Genomic DNA, 18,670 nt, shown 5'->3' on the forward strand with positions numbered 1-18,670 from the left:
GTAACAGTGTCAAAGTCCAGCCTCTTCCTGAAAGTAGCAACACTCTCAGAATGAGAAGGGGCTCTCCTACATATACTCCCCAAAAATAATACAATGTATTGCAGCTGCCAGAGGAGGAGACAGTAAAGGGAGGGGGGCAAGATGCCTTTTTTTTTTAAGAGTGGGAGGGAGAGACAAAGGTGCTCGACAGCACTCCATAATTTGAAAAATATGTCCTTAACTTATTTTTTTTTAAAGATTCCCCCTCACTGAACTTAAGTTCCTTTTGTGCTTTTCATTAATACTCTGCTCTGAGGTCGTAGTTTGGTTTTTCTATACATTGGAGTTGAAGGAAAATAGTCCAAAGTTCTGAAGATGGATTTTCCACCTAAAAGTAAACAGCCTCTCACCCCAAAGACTAAAGTCTCTGCTAAAATCCCTTTTACAATATAGTACAGTACACAAAAATAACCCCCCCCCCAAAATAACCGAGAGTCCTGGGAGAAGCCAGTCCAAAGGACGTAAACATACAGAGAGAATGGTGCAACTTGTGACAAATGGCAATTCTCAAAATACAGCTACAGATTCTCAAAGCAGGTGCCATCACAGGATATCCAAGTACACAAAAATAATTTTTAAAAAATAAATTTTAAAAAAACAACCTGTTAAAATGAATTCATTTGTTTTCAGGTAATTCCATACATTCGAGATTTCCCAAAGCATCCTCTGGTCTGTTTTTTTTTTTTACCTATTGCATGGCCAAACTGTGCTCCTGGAGCTCTCAGGCAGCCCTCAGGACCTGGAATCTCATCTCAACAAGGATCGAACCATCCAGTCTTATGTAGCAGCTTAAAACATCATGTTCCCTGGATTTCCAGGGCCTTGGCTAAATCCTCCCATTCCTACATCAGCAGCCATTCCCCGGGGTCTCATCTGTGGAGGAATCATGATGTTCTGTTGGGGTCCTATCATGCCCTGCATTGACATCATCATACCAGGTGAACCCACAGGTCCTGGGTGGCTGTAGAGCCCAGTAGGAGCGCGGTCCTTGCCTGGAATCATGCCTACTGGGTTGCTCATTAGAGTGGGCTGGCCAGGCATGGTTGGTTGTGCTGGTGACATCATCCGATGGTGAGGTCCCATCATGCCTTGTTGCAGGAAGGCAGGAGGTCTCATTGGGTTGTGACCTGGCATGGATGACGGTGCTCCAAGAGAAATATCAGGTGCTCCCATGCCAGCTAATGCCAGCCCCATTCTCGGATTCTGTTCTGCCATCATTCCCTGCATGTGAGAAAACCCAGGCCCAACACCCTGTGGCTGCTTGCGGCCCGGTACTTCCCCACGAGGGAAATACTGTAGTGTCTGGCTAGGCTTCTCTGATGGAATAATCCTGGACAGGTCGAATTCTGGTATTCCAGTAGCTCCAGGGCGAATCACTTCCTGCAGCTCCGGATCGGTAAAAACTGAAGGCATGTTGTTTCCTAGGACAGTGAAAGAATCGGGTCCCCCAGGACCTCCAGACTTGCAAAGTGCGGGATCCGTTGAACTTTGGGGCATGCTGGTGGGACGTCCCAGAGGTCCCTCACCGTGGAAGCTCATTCCAGTTGGGAAGTTGCCTTGTCCTCCACTCGGTCCATTATGTGGAAATGGCACCTGCTGGGGAGGGGACTGTACTGGAGGAAACCCCTGTGGGAAACCCAGGCGTCCTTGAGGTACCATTGGTGGATCCTGGGAACCATGACCCATCATTGGATTGTGTGACATCAGGCCAGGGACCCCATGAGGAGGTATACTGGGTCCCATAGCATTTGGAGAGGGCATCTGGTTACTGTGAGTTAGAGGCTGCGTCATTCCCATTGGGCTAAGAGTTGGCATCGGGCCCACCTGGTTGGGACCTGAATTGCGAGGATTCTGGGGGTTAATGCCCATTCCTAGAGAGAATGGGAGGGGGGAAAGTTAAGATTAGAGCAAGTAGGTGATAATACAAAAAGCTTTCAGGAATGGCAAGTACTGCATACGTGACTTCTAACATGGAAATGAGAAATCTATGGATAGCTAAATATCTCATTGCTATACTACAGCCTCACATAAAATAAGGATTATGTCAAAAACACACCAACACAAAGAGGTTGTCCCAAATGCTGGCATATTTTCCATCAGAGACAGTTTCACATACTGGAATCTCTCAATACAAAGACAAATGTCAAGGGGGAGGTTTCACGCTGGTGAAGGTGTAACAACAACTGCTGAAATGAGGGAACCCTTTCCATTGCTGACTTCTCTGCCAAGGCAACCCGGTCACACTGTAATAAGGCATGATCAAGGGTTCACAGAGGACAAGGGCAAGCCCCAAGTATGCCCTAGAAAACATCCACCATTTTCACCAGGGTGAATCAGAAGAATTGCTCAAGCTTAAAAAGAATGGGGGTAACAATTTGGTCTTTTCCTTGAAGTATTCCATAGGTGATTGCTGCAACAGCAGAACATTGGAAATTAACCCTGTTCTAGAAGGGAAAACGATGCAAGTTTACTCCAAATCCTTCTGCAAGAAGCCACTAAAGGAGAAGGCAGTTATAGGAAAGGTATCCAGGAATAACATTGCCTATAAAAAGAGACAGTCCAGAACAGAGGCAGAGTGTGTCATTCTGGAGTTGCTTGGCACAGCTAAGCTCCAAATCTTCCACAACCATCTCACTACATTTTACTGTTGTAGGTTCAAGTCACTTGAACCCATTTATCTCACTATTTACATCAGGTTGGTTAAAAGAGAAAAGGTGTGCCTTTTCAAAATAGAAGTACTACCATCTAAAGTCTAACCATCCTGGAACCTGAATCAAGAACTTGCACACACTTTTAATCTAAGCCTCAACACCTTACTGTGAAGAAGAGAAGTTATCACTCTTCTAAATCAGCTTGACACAAACTCAACAACTTTTAAAACTCTTGATCTAATTGGTGTCAAAATCTGACATCATTTCTCACTTCCTTGGGTAGAACTTGTTTCTGGGTTCTAAGAAAGACCCAATTGAAGCAGCCACAAGCAAGTCACAGAACACACTACATCAATATACGAATGATTCTTAGACTGGGAAGTGGCTCTCATGTAAGCTATGATAAAACGTGATCACTTGAGACACACAGAGACATAATCCCTAGTCTTTTTTCACAAATTACACTTGGCGTAATAGTTTGCGCTATACTTGCAAGTCACAATGCTCCATTTTCAATATGGATAATTACTGTTGGAAAGTTAAAACTGAAGAGGGAGAAGGGTATGATAATTTATGTAACTGCCTACATCAGCAGCCTCCTGCTGAACACTTGGGTTAAGTTACAGGCTGTTTGCTGCCCCCACCTTAAGCCCAAGCCATGTCCATCCTAGGTGAGTAATTCTTGACAACTCAATTTCAGTGAGGCTATTTCAGTGCAGCTATTTCAGTGTGCCACTGTTTTGCCACATGCAAGTTCCAATTTCATTAGCTTCTCCCTATGATATTCTCCAAACCACATGCTACCAGCCACAGCACACCTATACAGCATTTGTTTCTTACCCGAAAGATTGTTCATAGGTGGCAGGTTTGGGGAACGTGCTGGAGGAGAGTCATCATCTGAGGAAGCTACAGTCTTGATAGCATCATGGTAGAGCGGAGTAGAACTGGGCATTGCAAACTTGGACATCCGGGACATCATGATGGAGAGAGGATTTTGAGACAGAGTAGGCTCTGGGGGCATTGTGTATGGACTGCTAGAAGGAAGATTTCCAGGAAGAGTCACAGGAGCAGCCTGGCTAACCGTTGAAGGGGGCGCACCACCTAAATAAATAAATAAATACAAGTTAGCCTTTAACAACTAGTTACCTTGCCTAGAATACTCTGGAAGTTTCACTCAACAGCTTCCTGTGGGGTCTGGGTTAAATGCCAGTTTGACTATATGAAACTTATTTATATCAAATAATATCACTGATTAATCCGGCCCTATATTACTGTCTACTCTGATTGGCAGCAGCTTTCCTCAGGCAGAGAGCTTTTCCCCAGCCCTGAAAAAGGGAACTCTGCCCTCCTTCCCTCCCTTACCCATCTCTCATGCATACTACAGAACATGAATATACTGCAAGGCAACTGCTCCATAATCAGGCTGTCTGCAGTTTATTTAGTACTGTATTTCATTCTCTATGACACAAACATTACCCTACACCAGGCATCCCCAAACTGCGGCCCTCCAGATGTTTTGGCCTACAACTCCCATGATCCCTAGCTAACAGGACCAGTGGTCAGGGAAGATGGGAATTGTAGTCCAAAACATTTGGCGAACCGAAGTTTGGGGATGCCTGCCCTACACTATATGCAACAGGAAGTTCATTTTCAGCCACACACAACGACAACCTTGTCCAGGTATCTGAGGACAACCAAGCCGTCAAGATGCTGTGACATTCTTACATTGGACAAAGAGGGTTCTGACTTAAGAGGCATCATAATCCCACAAGTTCACCCCCACTGGCTTCTCTGCCAATATACCAAATGCTCAGAGAAAAGCACATGTCCCTAGAAGTAGTGGACTCTGCTCCCCTCTTGAATCCACTAAGACAACCGTATTGCAAAGAAGTTGTTGTGAGCTGTCCCGTGTGGTACACAGGCACTAAAAGCGTAGGATATAAAATTTTAAATAAATACATCTCTGGGACACGAGCCATAACAGCAATAGCAACTACGCAGCCCTGTCCATCAATGGTCTTTCTGCATAAATGAAGCTTGAGTGTGTGTACATCAGAGACCAGATCTGCTTTCTCCTGGTAACACTAGTCCCATAAGTACTTACAAGGATGGTACTATAATCTGCAGTTATGCACGAAATACATACTGTATTACCATAAACTGAATTTCAGATCTTGTTACAAAATAATTGTATGAATCAGGGTATTCAGATAAATCAACCAAGAGGAAGAACTAATAAAATAACTGCAGGAAAAGGAAGAGGAGAGGATGTTTTCATACTGGATCCTTCAAGCCATTTGCTTTTTGAGAGCCCAGGTGTCAGAATCTCAACAAAATGCTACTTTCCCTGCTAAATCCCAGTTTCTCAGCAATCTGGACAGTTCATTATCATCACAACTGCTAGAAAAACTATTTCACACCCAACAAATGCAACTACTATGCCTGGTTTTTTGTGTGCAGAACACCAGAATCTCTCAAGACTAGAATGACCGGCACTAACTGGATAATGCCCCTTGACATCCCTACCAGCCATAGTAGCGCCAAACATCCATGCAGGCTTCATGCCATTCAGCAATGCCTGCTGCTGAGACAAAGGTGGGAGGACCTGGCTCAAAGACCAGGAAGAGAGCAAGTTTCATAAATACAGTGGATGCTCGGGTTGCGAACGTGATCTGTGTGGGAGGCACGTTCGCAACCCACAACGCCGTGCCCGCGCACGTGCAGGTCATGATTCAGTGCTTCTGCACATGCACAAAGCATGATTTAGTGCTTTTGCGCATGCGTGAACACCGAAACCCAGAAGTAACCCTTTCCTGAACCTGAAGTGTCTGTAACCCGAGGTATGACTGTACAACAAATACAGTGGTAACTCGGGTTAAGAACTTAATTCGTTCTGGAGGTCCGTTCTTAACCTGAAACAGTTCTTAACCTGAGGTACCACTTTAGCTAATGGGGCCTCCCGCTGCCGCTGCACGATTTCTGTTCTCATCCTGAAGCAAAGTTCTTAACTCAAGGTACTATTTCTGGGTTAGTGGAGTCTGTAACCTGAAGCGTCTGTAACCTGAGGTAGCACTGTAGTAGAGAGAACAAACTTGCCTGCGCAAAAATGTACACCCTCCAGCTACCTAATGGTTGGAATCCCAACCAACAGAACAGTTACCCTTTGATGCATATATGAAGCAAAGCTGAACAGCTTGGGAGAGTTCATAAGTTTAAACGCTATTATTAAATGTGCTGTTTCACATAAGAGCACTAACCAGCTTACTAAAAGTTCCATTTCTTATTCAACAATGCACCATGAGCTATCACTGCATATTTTTAACACATGTCAGACAAGGTCAATGTTTTCCACTGTCAACCCAAGTCTCTCAAGCAATATTTCATTCCAACTGTGATGGAATGAAATCAGGAGTGTCTGCAGACAGAAGAAATGGCAGTGACTATGCATTGGCTGCAAATCCAGCTACCATCAACCAAAGCATCAAGAGGGGAGACACAGAGAAACTTGTTCCAAATCTAGTGTTTTTCAATGCGGTCTCAGATGCTATTCTATAGTTTCAGAGTTATTTCTAACTCTTGCTGAGTTTTATCAAAATGTAACAGATAATGTGTACTATTTGTCCAGAATAAAGTGTATGTAGGTCCTAATAAACCTAAAAATGTTTTATCACAGTAAAACCCATTGGAGAGCTGGGCCTCAGAGCTATAGGAGAACTCCAAAAAAGAGGGGTGGGGGCAAGCATGCCATTGCAGTGATTACTCTGCAACAGTAGAGGGCAATGCAGTCAAAGTGTTGTCTTGGTTGCCTTCCTAATTCCTGGAATAATGTGATTTCACAGACTGAAGAGCTCCCAAGGCTGGCTCCATCAAACAACTGCATGTGAACACTGCACACCTGGGGACTTCCTTTATTAGAACCTTGCAGGATGAGAACAGCCAGTTGACTTTAAGCTATAAATCTGAAAGATTCAATGAGACTTGCAATTCTGTAGGGCAAACAGGACCATGTGAACCAAGAGAGGGGCTTATATTTTGTGTAAAGGCAAAAATCATTGCAGAAATCAACTGGCATCTGCCTAAAAACCATTCACAGCCAAATCTGTGATCTAATGTTAAACCAACTTCCTCCCAGGAGGGATCTGTGAAGCCAAGCAAGACACAAAAGTTTTCCAAATGCGGTTTACCATCTGAATTGTTCGGTGAGAACAACCCTTCACAAAATGTCATTGTTTCAGGAATTTATACGCAGTAATCCTTACAGTACAAAAATACTGCAGGAACCAGCTTGTGATATGCAAGAGAGCTGGTTCTAAGTTTCAATGGGAGGAACTCTCAAATCTGCAGCAAATTTGCTTCAGAACAAGGCAAAGGAGTTTACTCCCCCCCCCCTTCTCACATCTATCCCACTTTGGCATACGAGGTTGGATCCAGACATGCATGCCCTTCTGAGAAACATCTCAGATCCAGCAGAGGCTCCTGCTGGAGGAAAGGAGAGCAATTTTTGAAGTTACCCCCCTGAGGCCTCCAACAACACTTCCCATGGTGTTCCAGAAGGTCCCTCAACTCCCTAATAGCTACAGAAGGAACTGCCTCTAGCAGAGTGTTCTGCAAATAGAACTCAATTTACCCAACACATGATACACTAGTAATCACTCCAAGTCTACCCTGTTTCAACCTAGCCTGTATACAAAAGACTATGTTTCTAAGCTAGTGAGAGCAATCAGTTTGTGCATCCATCTCTTCACAGTTCAATTATGTCTATACATCAACTAGTACTATGACAATATATTTACAGGCCCTGCTCTTGTGCCCAACACAAAGCAGTTTATGAGTGGAAAGGCAACAAGCTAGCCTGCCAAGTCTGGTGCATCAGGTTGTCATTAAAAGGAATCAGAGCAGAGTTTGTTTAAAGGAAAGGTAGCACCTTACTGACTATAAAGATAGTGAAGAAAAAGGGTGGTAGAGAAAGTGAGCACAACTGACCTGATTCAACATTTCCCATCATGGCTGGTGAAGACATGGCAAGAGACGCTTTGTGGTTGGGGGGTATTCCAGGACTCTGCAGTGGGGGCTTTGGAGATGAAGTCCATCCAGGAGAAGGTGCAGGGAGGGACGGAGACTTGAGATGGACAGGAGAAGCGGCAGCAGAGCCCATAACAGGAGGAGATTTGATTGAAGCAGCAGCTGCTGCAGTTGGCCCTGCGAGTATCCCTGCCAGCTGGGATGGAGTCTGGGGGGACTTGAGGTTCCCGGAGGGCGAACCCAGCATGGGAGACTGTACCTGGCACATGGTGGGGGACTTCAGTGGATTTATGCCTGGAGAATGAACCTGGCTGGCACCGACGGAAACATCCAAGGGCTTGCGTCCGAGGTTGCGTTGAACAGGAGGAGCTGTGTTGAGGCTGTTTGGGTTGCTGGAGGGATTCAGAGGTAGTGGTGGCATGTGGCTAAGCCGGTTGTTAGTCCTTTGGTCGGGCCCCATTTGTTCTCTGTGATTCCGGAGACCAACACCTGGGCCCTGAGACATAGGATGGAAAGGTCTCGGGCCCATTCCATAGTCCTGCTGGGGATGCTCACCAAATGGCATGGGCACCATTTTCTGCTGCGAGGGGAGCATCTCCGAGACACCTTGGCGCATTTTCATCATTTCCTCCGGGCCCACTCCAGCTTCCCTCATCTTCTGAGGTATCATTGGTGGATTGGAACTCATGTTGACATTCAGATTCACATCCCCCTTCATGCTACCAGGGCCCATCCCAAATTCCAAGTCCCTACCAGCTGCCATCTGAGGTGGCATCCCTTTGGGAAAGTCTCCCCTGGAGGGGCTCATGGACCCTTCAACCGGCATACGTGGGAAGATGGGGTTATTGCCGGGCTCCATGTGTCTTTGAGGGGGAATCATCCGGTTCATTTCCATGCCAGGCCTGATGCCTTCAATGCTCATGCCAGGGGGAAGTCCTAACTGTTTTTCTGCCAGCTGTTGTTGAAAGATCTCGTCAGGCAGGCCCTGGGGATTGGGGAACCTTTCCCCTCGCCCAGGCCCACTGAACACACCTTGCCCAGGAGGGAAGTTTCGGCCATCTGGCATTTTTGGCACATCTTCCGGCCAAGGGACACCTGAAAGCCCGGGTCTAGAAGTGGCATTTGGGACATTGGGACCCTCCATGTCAGGGTTTATCATTCCAGCAAACCCAGGCAGCCGCATCTGACCACCAGGCACATTGGGATGGGGGGCCATGCCCCTTGGGGGCAGTGAATGGGACATAGTCATACTTTCAGGAAAGGGCTCTGGGCCCCCAGGACCCCAGCCCTCACCTGGGGTCATCTGGTATGGAGGTGGGGGGCCTCTGACCAAACCTCGAGGTCCATGCTGGTGAACCATCATGTCTTGTAAAGAACACTGCTGTACAACCTGCTCCTGCTTCCTCCTCTTTTCTTCGTAGAACTCCTGTTGCAACTTCAGCCAGGCCACCTGCTCGGGGGTCATGTGATCCAGGTGCTCTGGTCCTATAGGACCAGATTGGGAGTTTAAGGATGGTGGCCCAACTTCATCTGGTGAGAAGGGCATGTCTCGGTGCCCTGGAGGGCCAAAGGGAGCCCCTCCTTCTGTCCGGGGTCCTGGCCCTTTACCTAAACTTTGGGACTGAGCCATCAAGGCCTGTATTGGCCCTTCAGGCTTCTTTTGGGGACCATCCAGCACTCCAGAATTGGGCGGGGGAGCCCCAGCTTGGCCTCCAGTGAACTCCTTCTCATCTGGGAAAAGCATACGCTGAATATCTCGCAGAGTCTGCAGGGAACGTTCTCTATGCTCCAGCTGCTCCTGGGACAGTCCATCTGGATTTTCACCCATATTTGGTGGGTCCCCACCAGATACCTGCTGGTTGGGACCTTTAGGGTCCGCAGTGGAACTGTTACTTCCTTGGGAAACTGGACTAACGGTTCTATTACTGGGGGTTGAAGTTTGCCCAAATCCTTCAGTTTGCAGAGGGGTGGAGTTTGCAGGACTTCCTGCTGACATCACTTTACTTTCTAATCCAGGATTGTCCTGTTCAATAGGACACGGGGGGCCAGTAGGTTTGGGTGCTGGTGCCGGCACTGGAATGGGTGGAGTCTGCTGCATTTTGGCATTCTGGGGAGGAGTCTGCTCTTGAGAAGCAGGCAGCTGTGATGGAGCTTGGGGCTTTGTATCATTTCGAAGTGGTGGAATCTGAGTGTTCTGAAGAAAAAGGAAGACAAGTAAGTAATTTCACATGGCTCAATTGCAGCCTAGTTCTAGGGCAATAAGGAAGTCCAAGCTCTGAGTTCACCTTTCACCAATCATGCTTTAACCATTCAGTCAAGCCATTGGCAGCCTGACCCCTCCTGCCCACATGGTCTTCTCCATCTGTTAAGTTACTTACCAAAGGTGCAGTGTTTCGTTCCACCTTGTTAGAGATGTTCTGAATGTGAAAAGATACAATGGTTTCCACTTGTCCTTTCAGCACAGCTTCTGCAGCCCTGAAGAAAAACACAAGCAGCTGAAACATCACAGGGCATGTCAGTCCCAGTCAACAAAAGTCTGCACCCCTTACTGTCATTGGTAACATACGAACTGTCTTTTTACTTAATTGCTCTTCATAGAAAGATTCCAGGACAGTGTGCAAAACTAAGTGAAATTCACACAATGAAACCATATAAAATCTTAAGAACTAACATCAGGATAAAGTACAAAAGAGAATAATCTAAAATCTATAAAACCTTGGCAAATAGGAAGGTCCTCCCCTGGTGCAAAAAGGCATTAAAAATGGCATTCCAGAATCCATCGGTTACCACTCAGTGGGCCCTCTTTCTGTAAATGTAATATACCTCTACTAAAGAGGACAGCATCTATAGAAGATGTTATTTTATGATTTAATTGGTTTCTATAACACCCTCTATTTGAAGTCCTCAGGGTGCTTTACAAAACGCAAAATTAAGTGCCAAATTGTCCACAAGGCAAAACACGGTTTTTCATTTTCCTAGAAGGATTCTATTTCAACGTAGAACATACATTCATGCCCTTCCTTGTGTGATGTGGTGGAGATACAGGTACCTATTTAAGCAGATATGGTTGCAAGTGGAAGCCATGAATGGATATAGCTTGTCATCGTATATAAGCAGCAAACAGAACTAAACCAGAGGCTGTGGCTACTACATTCAATGTAAACTAAAGTGTCACTTACTTATTAGCCATCTCTGTTGAAAAGACATAGACCACTTTGGATGGAGTCTTCTGCATACTACCTGGCTCTGAAGGGGCCGCCTGACCATGGGAAGGCGTGGAAGATCTTGGGGCTGAGGCATTTGAAGGAGCCAAGGAGTGTGCAGTATGCTGGGACTCTTGCGATTTTGCATGGTCAGCAGAGCCAAGATCTGAAACGAAAGTAGTGGAGAGGTCTCAGTCTCAAAAAAGATATCAAAATTCCATTCCCATCCTTCAGTAGCTCCCTTAGTAGCACTTTCATTTTAGATACAGTATAATCACCCAACATGAGATCCATTTGTTCTGGCATTTATAAAAGACAATTATTTCTTACGAATGCCCATCCTCATATTGATAGCTGGCATTTACAACTTCAGGCTTTTTCTCCCATTTGCAACACAACTTCTACTATTACACTTTGTCTGATTTAAAATCCGGTCATTCATAGTATACTCTTATACATTTGTCAATTTCCACACATCCACAAGGAAAACTCTTAAGAGTATTTTGGCCTTAGGGCCACATTCATCTTTGGCCAATCCTCCAGGGTCTGCATGCCAGCAGCAGGTATGGCAAACCTATACACTTTTAATGAAAACTTTCGTATGTATGCACACACAAAGGATGTGGTTTCACCCCTACTCAGCTGATCCATGAAGATTCCCCCCCTCCGAAACAGGAAAGGAGTGATTCTCTATCCTCATCAGGGTACCCTGCTTCACCCACCAAAATATTGTGCATGGTTCCTCCCCCCTCTTCACCATTGATGCCAAAAGTCATTGGGATCTTGGGGGCAGAGCACAGAACAGCCACAGCTGTTGTAAAAAAATCTGACTGGTTTCAAATCAGGAGTGTGTGTGGAATCCTCCACCGGCAAAGCTACTGAACCTTCCACATTGTTCAGCTAGATAAAACACTTTCCCACAGTTTGTCTCAAACTGAGATGGCCTGCCCATAGTTGTGTAGATGTTTTAGTGTAAGACATACTATAAATTCTACCAAGGTAAGACTAACGTAGGACAATTGCTCCCACCTTGACACACCAACAATGACAACAGCACACAGGAGATTGTTCTTAGAAGCTTTACACCACTTCATTGTCTTTCCCAAGAAATACACTAGAGTCAAATCCTAGAGTCTATTCAAAATCAGTACAAAGCTGATGTGTAAGCAACATATGCATAGGCCAGAACATTTTGGCTGTATATATTTTCTCACCATATTTAGTGTAATATTTGTACATTTAAATGGCTTTTACCCAACACATGAGATATGGGGGTTGGTTCAGAGGCTAAGTGAGATTCAAATGATTTCCGGAACTTTAAGAAGTCCACACCACACAGTAATAAAGTAATAAAGTTTCAAGATCCACATACAGCAATACAAAACATTTTTTTTATTTTTTTGCAAAACACAATTAGCCAAGTAAAATGAGAAACAAGTCATGTGTTGAAAAAAGTGTCGATGCGACTAAAAAATGCCCTAATCCTCAGCTATGAACCCGTAATGATCAAAGCACCCCCAAACTTGAAAGTGCTGTGCAAAAATTAAATACACAACATAATCTCACCTGCAGACTTGCAATGAAATAAGAGAAGGGAAAGCAAAAAGTAAAATAAAAGAGAAGAAGGGGGATGGGGGGCCAAATATAATTGCATGCTTTAGCTCGCTTGAATTCAGCTAGTGGCCCCTGTGAATATCTTGAGCCCAGCAGCCTACTGAGTAGAATTCAAGCAGAGCTTGACACATTTGTGCTTATGTGGAGAACACTGGCCACCATCACACAAATTATGTAAGCCACTGAAGACAGTCCCAAGCACATATGATTTACATAAACAGCACTTCCACAAGTGCAACAACACTTGTAAGACTAACATGAACAGTTCTTATGATTCCAAACAGAACAGGACTTCTGAGATTGACAGATTAGAGCTGTATTCCTGTAGTCTAAGACACCATACAGTAACAACAGAAATACTTTGCCTACCCCAATCAAAGCTGTATTTCAAGTGGGTGGAAATGATGGCCATCAATTATAAGCTGTGAAAATATCTGACTGCTCAGAGACCAGCCTTACTGAGCTGGGATATACAGAAACAAGCAGTACTCTAGAGCAAAAATTCCTCTCTGGGGGCTAAGATCCTCTTACTGCTCCCATCATATCCTGAAGTGGGCAAGGATGCACAGCATAAACCTAGTTCTTCTCAACCTATGAAACACAGTCTATACATTACCTGTCCTACCCCAATTTTAGTTTCACAAGCTATTCCTTTCCTTATAGGCCTTCTGCAAGGGGACTAATGTTCCTCTAATGAGGTTTTTAACCCTCTTTATCCCAAGAGGGTCTCAGTGGATTAACATATCCATGAAGTTAACGTGTCAACACAATGAGAACAAAAATACCCACTTAAATATACTGCACACAAACAACAGATTGTGTCATTTTTGAGAAGCAAAGCTAAACCCATTCTTTTAACACTTACAAAAATGCAGGCTCAGATTTTGATGGCTGCTCCTTATGCAACATTACATAATTCACTAGAGATACCCAAGCACAGAATACACTCAGATCATGTCAATTACGAATAGCGCTTGGGCCTTTTTATAGTGTGGTGTTTGCATTTAAACCTATGGAAAGGAACCCTCTTCCTGAGAGAATTAGCCCTTTGCCTGCAGCGGAAGAAAGGTCCACCACTAGGCACATATCAAAACTGACCACAGCATGCTGTGGGGTTCGTGGGACCTCCCTTCTTACCAAGCATATCAAACAAAACACTCTTGGAAAGACAAATTGTTTGCCTCTTTTTACACTTGAGGAACTATTAGTTTAAAATGGGGGTCACTGTGACAAGTTTCAGAACATGTGCTTTGGCAGGGAGCTGCTTTTTCCAAGTCTTCCAATCCAATGTCAAAAATCTTCCTTCATGCCAATATACAGAACTGACTCATTTTGGCTGGTACAATTTCTAGGGTTCACAGCAAGTTAAAAAAAATCACAGAGGCTCTCAGTAAAAGCTGACACCCACTCATATTTCTGCCCCTTCACATGCAGACATACCTTTGATTTCAGATTCATCACTGGGAGTCCCAGCATCTCTTTGTTCAAATGAGTCCGCTGAAATGCTCCTCTCTCTCTTTCCTTTCCCTTTTGAACCATTGCCAGCCCCGTTCTTCAACCCCATGTTTCCTCCTTGTCCTGGGAGCACTTTTGGTGTGTGGCTCCCACTCTTGGGGTCACAGGGAGAGGGCTGGGATTGGCCAGTTGAGCCCCCCTGTTTACCCTGGTTGGAGAATTTAGAGTCCAGCTGGGGGTTGCCAGATGGGGACATCACTGTAGGGGGTCGGACCATCACCTCCTGCTTTGATTTGGGACTACTGGAAAAGAAAGGTGGGGAAGAAGAGTAATTTGTAATAAAAGATATAAGAATGCCAATTTACGCAGCAGTAGCCACCAGCCGAAGAATTGATGCTTTTGAATTATGGTGCTGGAGGAGACTCTTGAGAGTCCCATGGACTGCAAGAAGATCAAACCTATCCATTCTGAAGGAAATCAGCCCTGAATGCTCACTGGAAGGACAGATCGTGAAGCTGAGGCTCCAATGCTTTGGCCACCTCATGAGAAGAGAAGACTCCCTGGGAAAGACCCTGATGTTGGGAAAGATTGAGGGCACTAGGAGAAGGGGACGACAGAGGACGAGATGGTTGGACAGTGTTCTTGAAGCTACGAACATGAGTTTGACCAAATTGCGGGAGGCAGTGCAAGACAGGAGTGCCTGGTGTGCTATGGTCCATGGGGTCACGAAGAGTCGGACATGACTAAACAACTAAACAACAACAACAGCCACCAGCTCTCACATGACCCGGAAGCTGTCTGTGGACAAACGCCGGCTCCCTCGGCCTATAGAGCGAGATGAGCGCCACAACCCCAGAGTCGGACACGACTGGACGTGATGGTCAGGGGCCCCTTTACCTTTAGCCACCAGCTCAGCTTATTTTACAGAGTGTGGCTGGCAACAGTAAGTTAAATTCATCCACATGCATATTGTCCAGCAGCTATCTTAAAAAAATGCCTTATTATCCAGCTTGAGGTGTTACTACTTACAGGTGAAACTCAAAAAATTAGAACATCATTGAAAAGTTCATTTATTTCAGTAATTCAACTTAAAAGGTGAAACCAATATAGGAGATAGACTCATGACATGCAAAGCGATATATGTCAAGCCTTTATTTGTTGTAATTGTGATTATTATGGCATACAGCTGAAGAAAACCCCAGATTCACAATCTCAGAAAATTAGATTAAATGAAATCAATAAAACAAGGATTGCAAATAGAACAATATTGGACCTCTGAAAAGTAGAAGCATGCATATGCACTCAGTACCTGGTTTGGGCCCCTTCTGCAGCAATTACTGCCTCAATGCGGCGTGGCATGGATGCTATCAGCCTGTGGCACTGCTGAGGTGTTATGGAAGACCAGGATGCGTCAATAGTGGCATTGTGTGCCTCTCCATTCTTCCTCCTGACTCTGGGTCCTTGGTTTCCAAATGAGATGCAAAAGTTGCTCTCATCAGAAAAGAGGACTTGGGACACTGAGCAACAGACCAGTTCTTTTTTCTTTAGCCCAAGTAAGACGCTTCTGATGTTGTTTCTTGTTCAGGAGCAGCTTGACAAGAGGAATATGACATTTCAAGCCCATCTCCAGGATCCGTCTGTGTGTGGTTCCTCTTGCTGCACTAACTCCAGCCTCAGTCCAGTCCTTGTGAAAGTCCCCAACATGTTTGAATGGTCTTTTCCTGACAATCCTCTGCAGGCTGCGGTCATCCCTGCTCCTTGTGCACCTTTTTCTTCCACAATTTTCCCTTCCACATAACTTTCCATTAATGTGCTTTGATACAGCACTTTGGGAACATCCAACGTCTTCTGCGATTACCTTTTGAGACTTTCCCTCTTTATGGAGGGTCTCAATGATGGCTTTCTGCACAACTGTCAGGTCAGCAGCCTTTCCCATGATTGTGATTCCTACTGAAGCAGACTGAGAGACCATTTAAAGGCTCGGGAAACCTTTGCTGGATTGAGAAGCTAAACACTATTATAATTTTCTGAGATTGTGAATTTGGGGTTTTCTTCAGCTGTATGCCATAATAATCACAATTACAACAAATAAAGGCTTGACATATCTCACTTTGCATGTCATGAGTCTATCTCCTATATTGGTTTCACCTTTTAAGTTGAATTACTGAAATAAATGAACTTTTCGACAATATTCTATTTTTTTGAGTTTCACCTATAAGCAAACAGAGAAAGGCAGCAACTACCCAGATCCTAGGAACCAGTCAGTCACATGGGGATGTACCTCTGTCACTTCTGTCAATAAAGACAATGGTTTCTATGTACAAAGACATGCCTCACACTAAGACCAGCCACAAAGCAAATAAGCAGGGCACCATAAAGTTCACAATGCCACCCATCTGGATTCAAACAACACAGCTCAACTGTCGTGGGGGGGGGGGATGTTTTTCCATGAAAGTTCAACTGAGTTTATACACAACTCTGAATTCCCATCCAGTACCTGCTAGCGGAATGTAAGTTTAAAAAATGCTCACTTCAGTTATCTTTCAACTGATGTTAAGAGACAAAAATTGCATCTTTCTGAAAACAAGTGCAAAATAATATTGTAAAATAGCACTGAACTAGATTTCATCAGTTCTGTAGATGTGGGGAAAATTTATTGAATAAAAAGAGCTGAATCTCAGAACTGATCCATAATTATAGTCAGCAGCCACAATGTATATGTAGCCAACTTGCATGAAGAGGAACACACCAGACCAGGGGCAGACCTCCCTGATAATGGAAGCTGGTCTGTAAGATACTCAATTTCTCTGAGTCACAGATTACTTGAAAGAGCTGTAAGATGTATGTGAGTGGCAGAAGATATTAATCAGCTCCCAGATACAATGTAATAAAAAAACAGCAATAAAGACGAGAAGGAACCCACCTACCCCTTCCCCAATCCAATAATATACATACACTGGGTACAAATTTGCTTCTGGGCACAATTCTTTTGAAATTGATTAGGTCCAGGATACTTCAAGGATTCCCTCCACTCATACAATTCCTAAGATCATGAGAGACCCTTCTCTGTGTCCCATCAAAGGTAGAAGTGTGGCTGGACGAGATATGAGAGAGGACTTGCTCCATGTAAACTACCAGATTACCAAATTCATTTGCCCCACGGCTGGCCACTTCCTACACAGCTTTTTTTGCCAGTTACTGAATAACTGTCGTTCCCCCCCCCCCCCCCGGGAAGGCTTTTATAATATGAGGCAGATAATGATGATTTTTTAAAACTGCTAACTCTGCCTCTTTTGCAATTGTTTTCTACCATTTTCATGAAACTGAGGGGTTTTTATGTTTTAAGTTGTCCTAAGTGGCATGACGTTTGGGGTATTAATGCTCTGATAAACCAATAACAATAATAATTAAGAGATCTGGTTACCTCAGGCAAAATAACTACAATTTCCATTCAGATTTTGTGTTCTAAGGATTTTGTGTTCTTTGCACTTCTACTTATTTTTTTGGGGGGGGGGGAAATGTTTTTGTTCCATCTATATGAGGAATATGCTTCCCCCCTCAACACCAAGACAGAAGTGACATGGGAACACTTCCTCTATGTGCCAATATTTACCTTCCCCGTAAAATGGAAGTGGAAGCACTGTGTGTTGTCAAGCGGAGTGGTCAAAACTGTCACCCTCTCAAAGGCTGTTTTGTCAAATTAGAGGATTGTGCCAGAGATGCTCAATGGGGGCAAAAAACGACAAGAAAACACAAGCGACTACAAAATCATGAACCTCAAAAGAGATTGCAAAAACTTGTAATTTCTTATGAAATATCATGTAAAGGCAGAGAGAACCAGCACATGAAGAGAATTCTCTGTATCAGAATAAACTTGAATAGCACTCAGCAGAAGAAACTCACATGGCAGGGGGTTCCAATTAAAGTACAGCAAGCAAATAGCCACCCACGTCATATTGCCACCAGAGAGACACAGAGAGAGGGAGAATATATATATATATATATATATATATATATATATATATATATATATATACACACACACACACACACACACACACACACACACACACACACATAAATGTATGCTATTTACCTCTGGGCATTTCCTGATGGGGAATTTCTCACTTTGGGGTTACTGGAATGCATTGACAGAAATCCTAAGCACACAGCCGCACACACTGAGGGGGGCTTCTTGTCAAGTTCCTCTGTTGCTGCTGGCAGTTCTGAAGCACTTTCTGTCCCTTGCTTTCCTCAGTGCCGTTGGTCTGCTTGTCTTTTTCCTTTTTGCTTCTCTCTGTTGTTGCACTGGGCCTTTCCCTCTCGCAGCTCCAGCATTCTCCAAATGTGTGACTCCTGCTGTTGTGAGGAAGTCTCGCATCTCCAGGGCAAACTGAACCAAACCCAGTCAAAGAACAAAAAAAGACTATTAAAAAGGGGAGGAATCTAGAACTAAATGAGATCAGTATATGGCCTTTTTTCTCCACCTTTTTAACTGGAAGGGCAAGATGAGAAAGCTCAACCAGATGGAAGCTGAATGTACATTCCGATTATAAAATAAATGCTTTTCCGGTATTAGCTACGTAAGCAACAGCCAGGTGCGCTAGATCTAACAGATGAGAGGGAGGAAGTTTCTCTGTACTCCAATCCAAGATCATGTACAAACACATTTATGCGTAGAGAAGC

General features: G+C 44.5%; 1 protein-coding gene across 1 annotated transcript; it reads right to left on the reverse strand.

Moving 5' to 3' along the window:
* Positions 1-543: 543 nt before the first annotated feature.
* On the reverse strand, positions 544-18,268 carry BCL9 (BCL9 transcription coactivator). Its single transcript, XM_035114589.2, has 7 exons — positions 18,081-18,268; positions 13,970-14,286; positions 10,892-11,081; positions 10,091-10,187; positions 7,674-9,906; positions 3,531-3,791; positions 544-1,910 (listed from the first exon to the last, which is right to left on the reverse strand). The coding sequence occupies exons 1-7, from the start codon at positions 18,131-18,133 to the stop codon at positions 829-831; spliced, it is 4,233 nt and encodes a 1,410-aa protein (XP_034970480.1). The 5' UTR covers positions 18,134-18,268; the 3' UTR covers positions 544-828.
* Positions 18,269-18,670: the final 402 nt, after the last annotated feature.

The sequence above is a fragment of the Zootoca vivipara genome, chromosome 4 (genome assembly GCF_963506605.1).
Source record: "Zootoca vivipara chromosome 4, rZooViv1.1, whole genome shotgun sequence".
Lineage (NCBI taxonomy): Eukaryota > Metazoa > Chordata > Lepidosauria > Squamata > Lacertidae > Zootoca > Zootoca vivipara.

What these genes read in the sequence shown, in the direction of transcription:
- BCL9 (XM_035114589.2), bottom strand. Translation starts at nt 18,133, where the DNA reads ATGCATTCCAGTAACCCCAAAGTGAGAAATTCCCCATCAGGAAATGCC. An exon ending in TGATGAATCTGAAATCAAAG is followed by an intron (nt 11,082 to 13,969) that starts GTATGTCTGCAT and finishes CTTTCGTTTCAG; the next exon opens with ATCTTGGCTCTGCTGACCAT. An exon ending in TCAACAGAGATGGCTAATAA is followed by an intron (nt 10,188 to 10,891) that starts GTAAGTGACACT and finishes GTTTTTCTTCAG; the next exon opens with GGCTGCAGAAGCTGTGCTGA.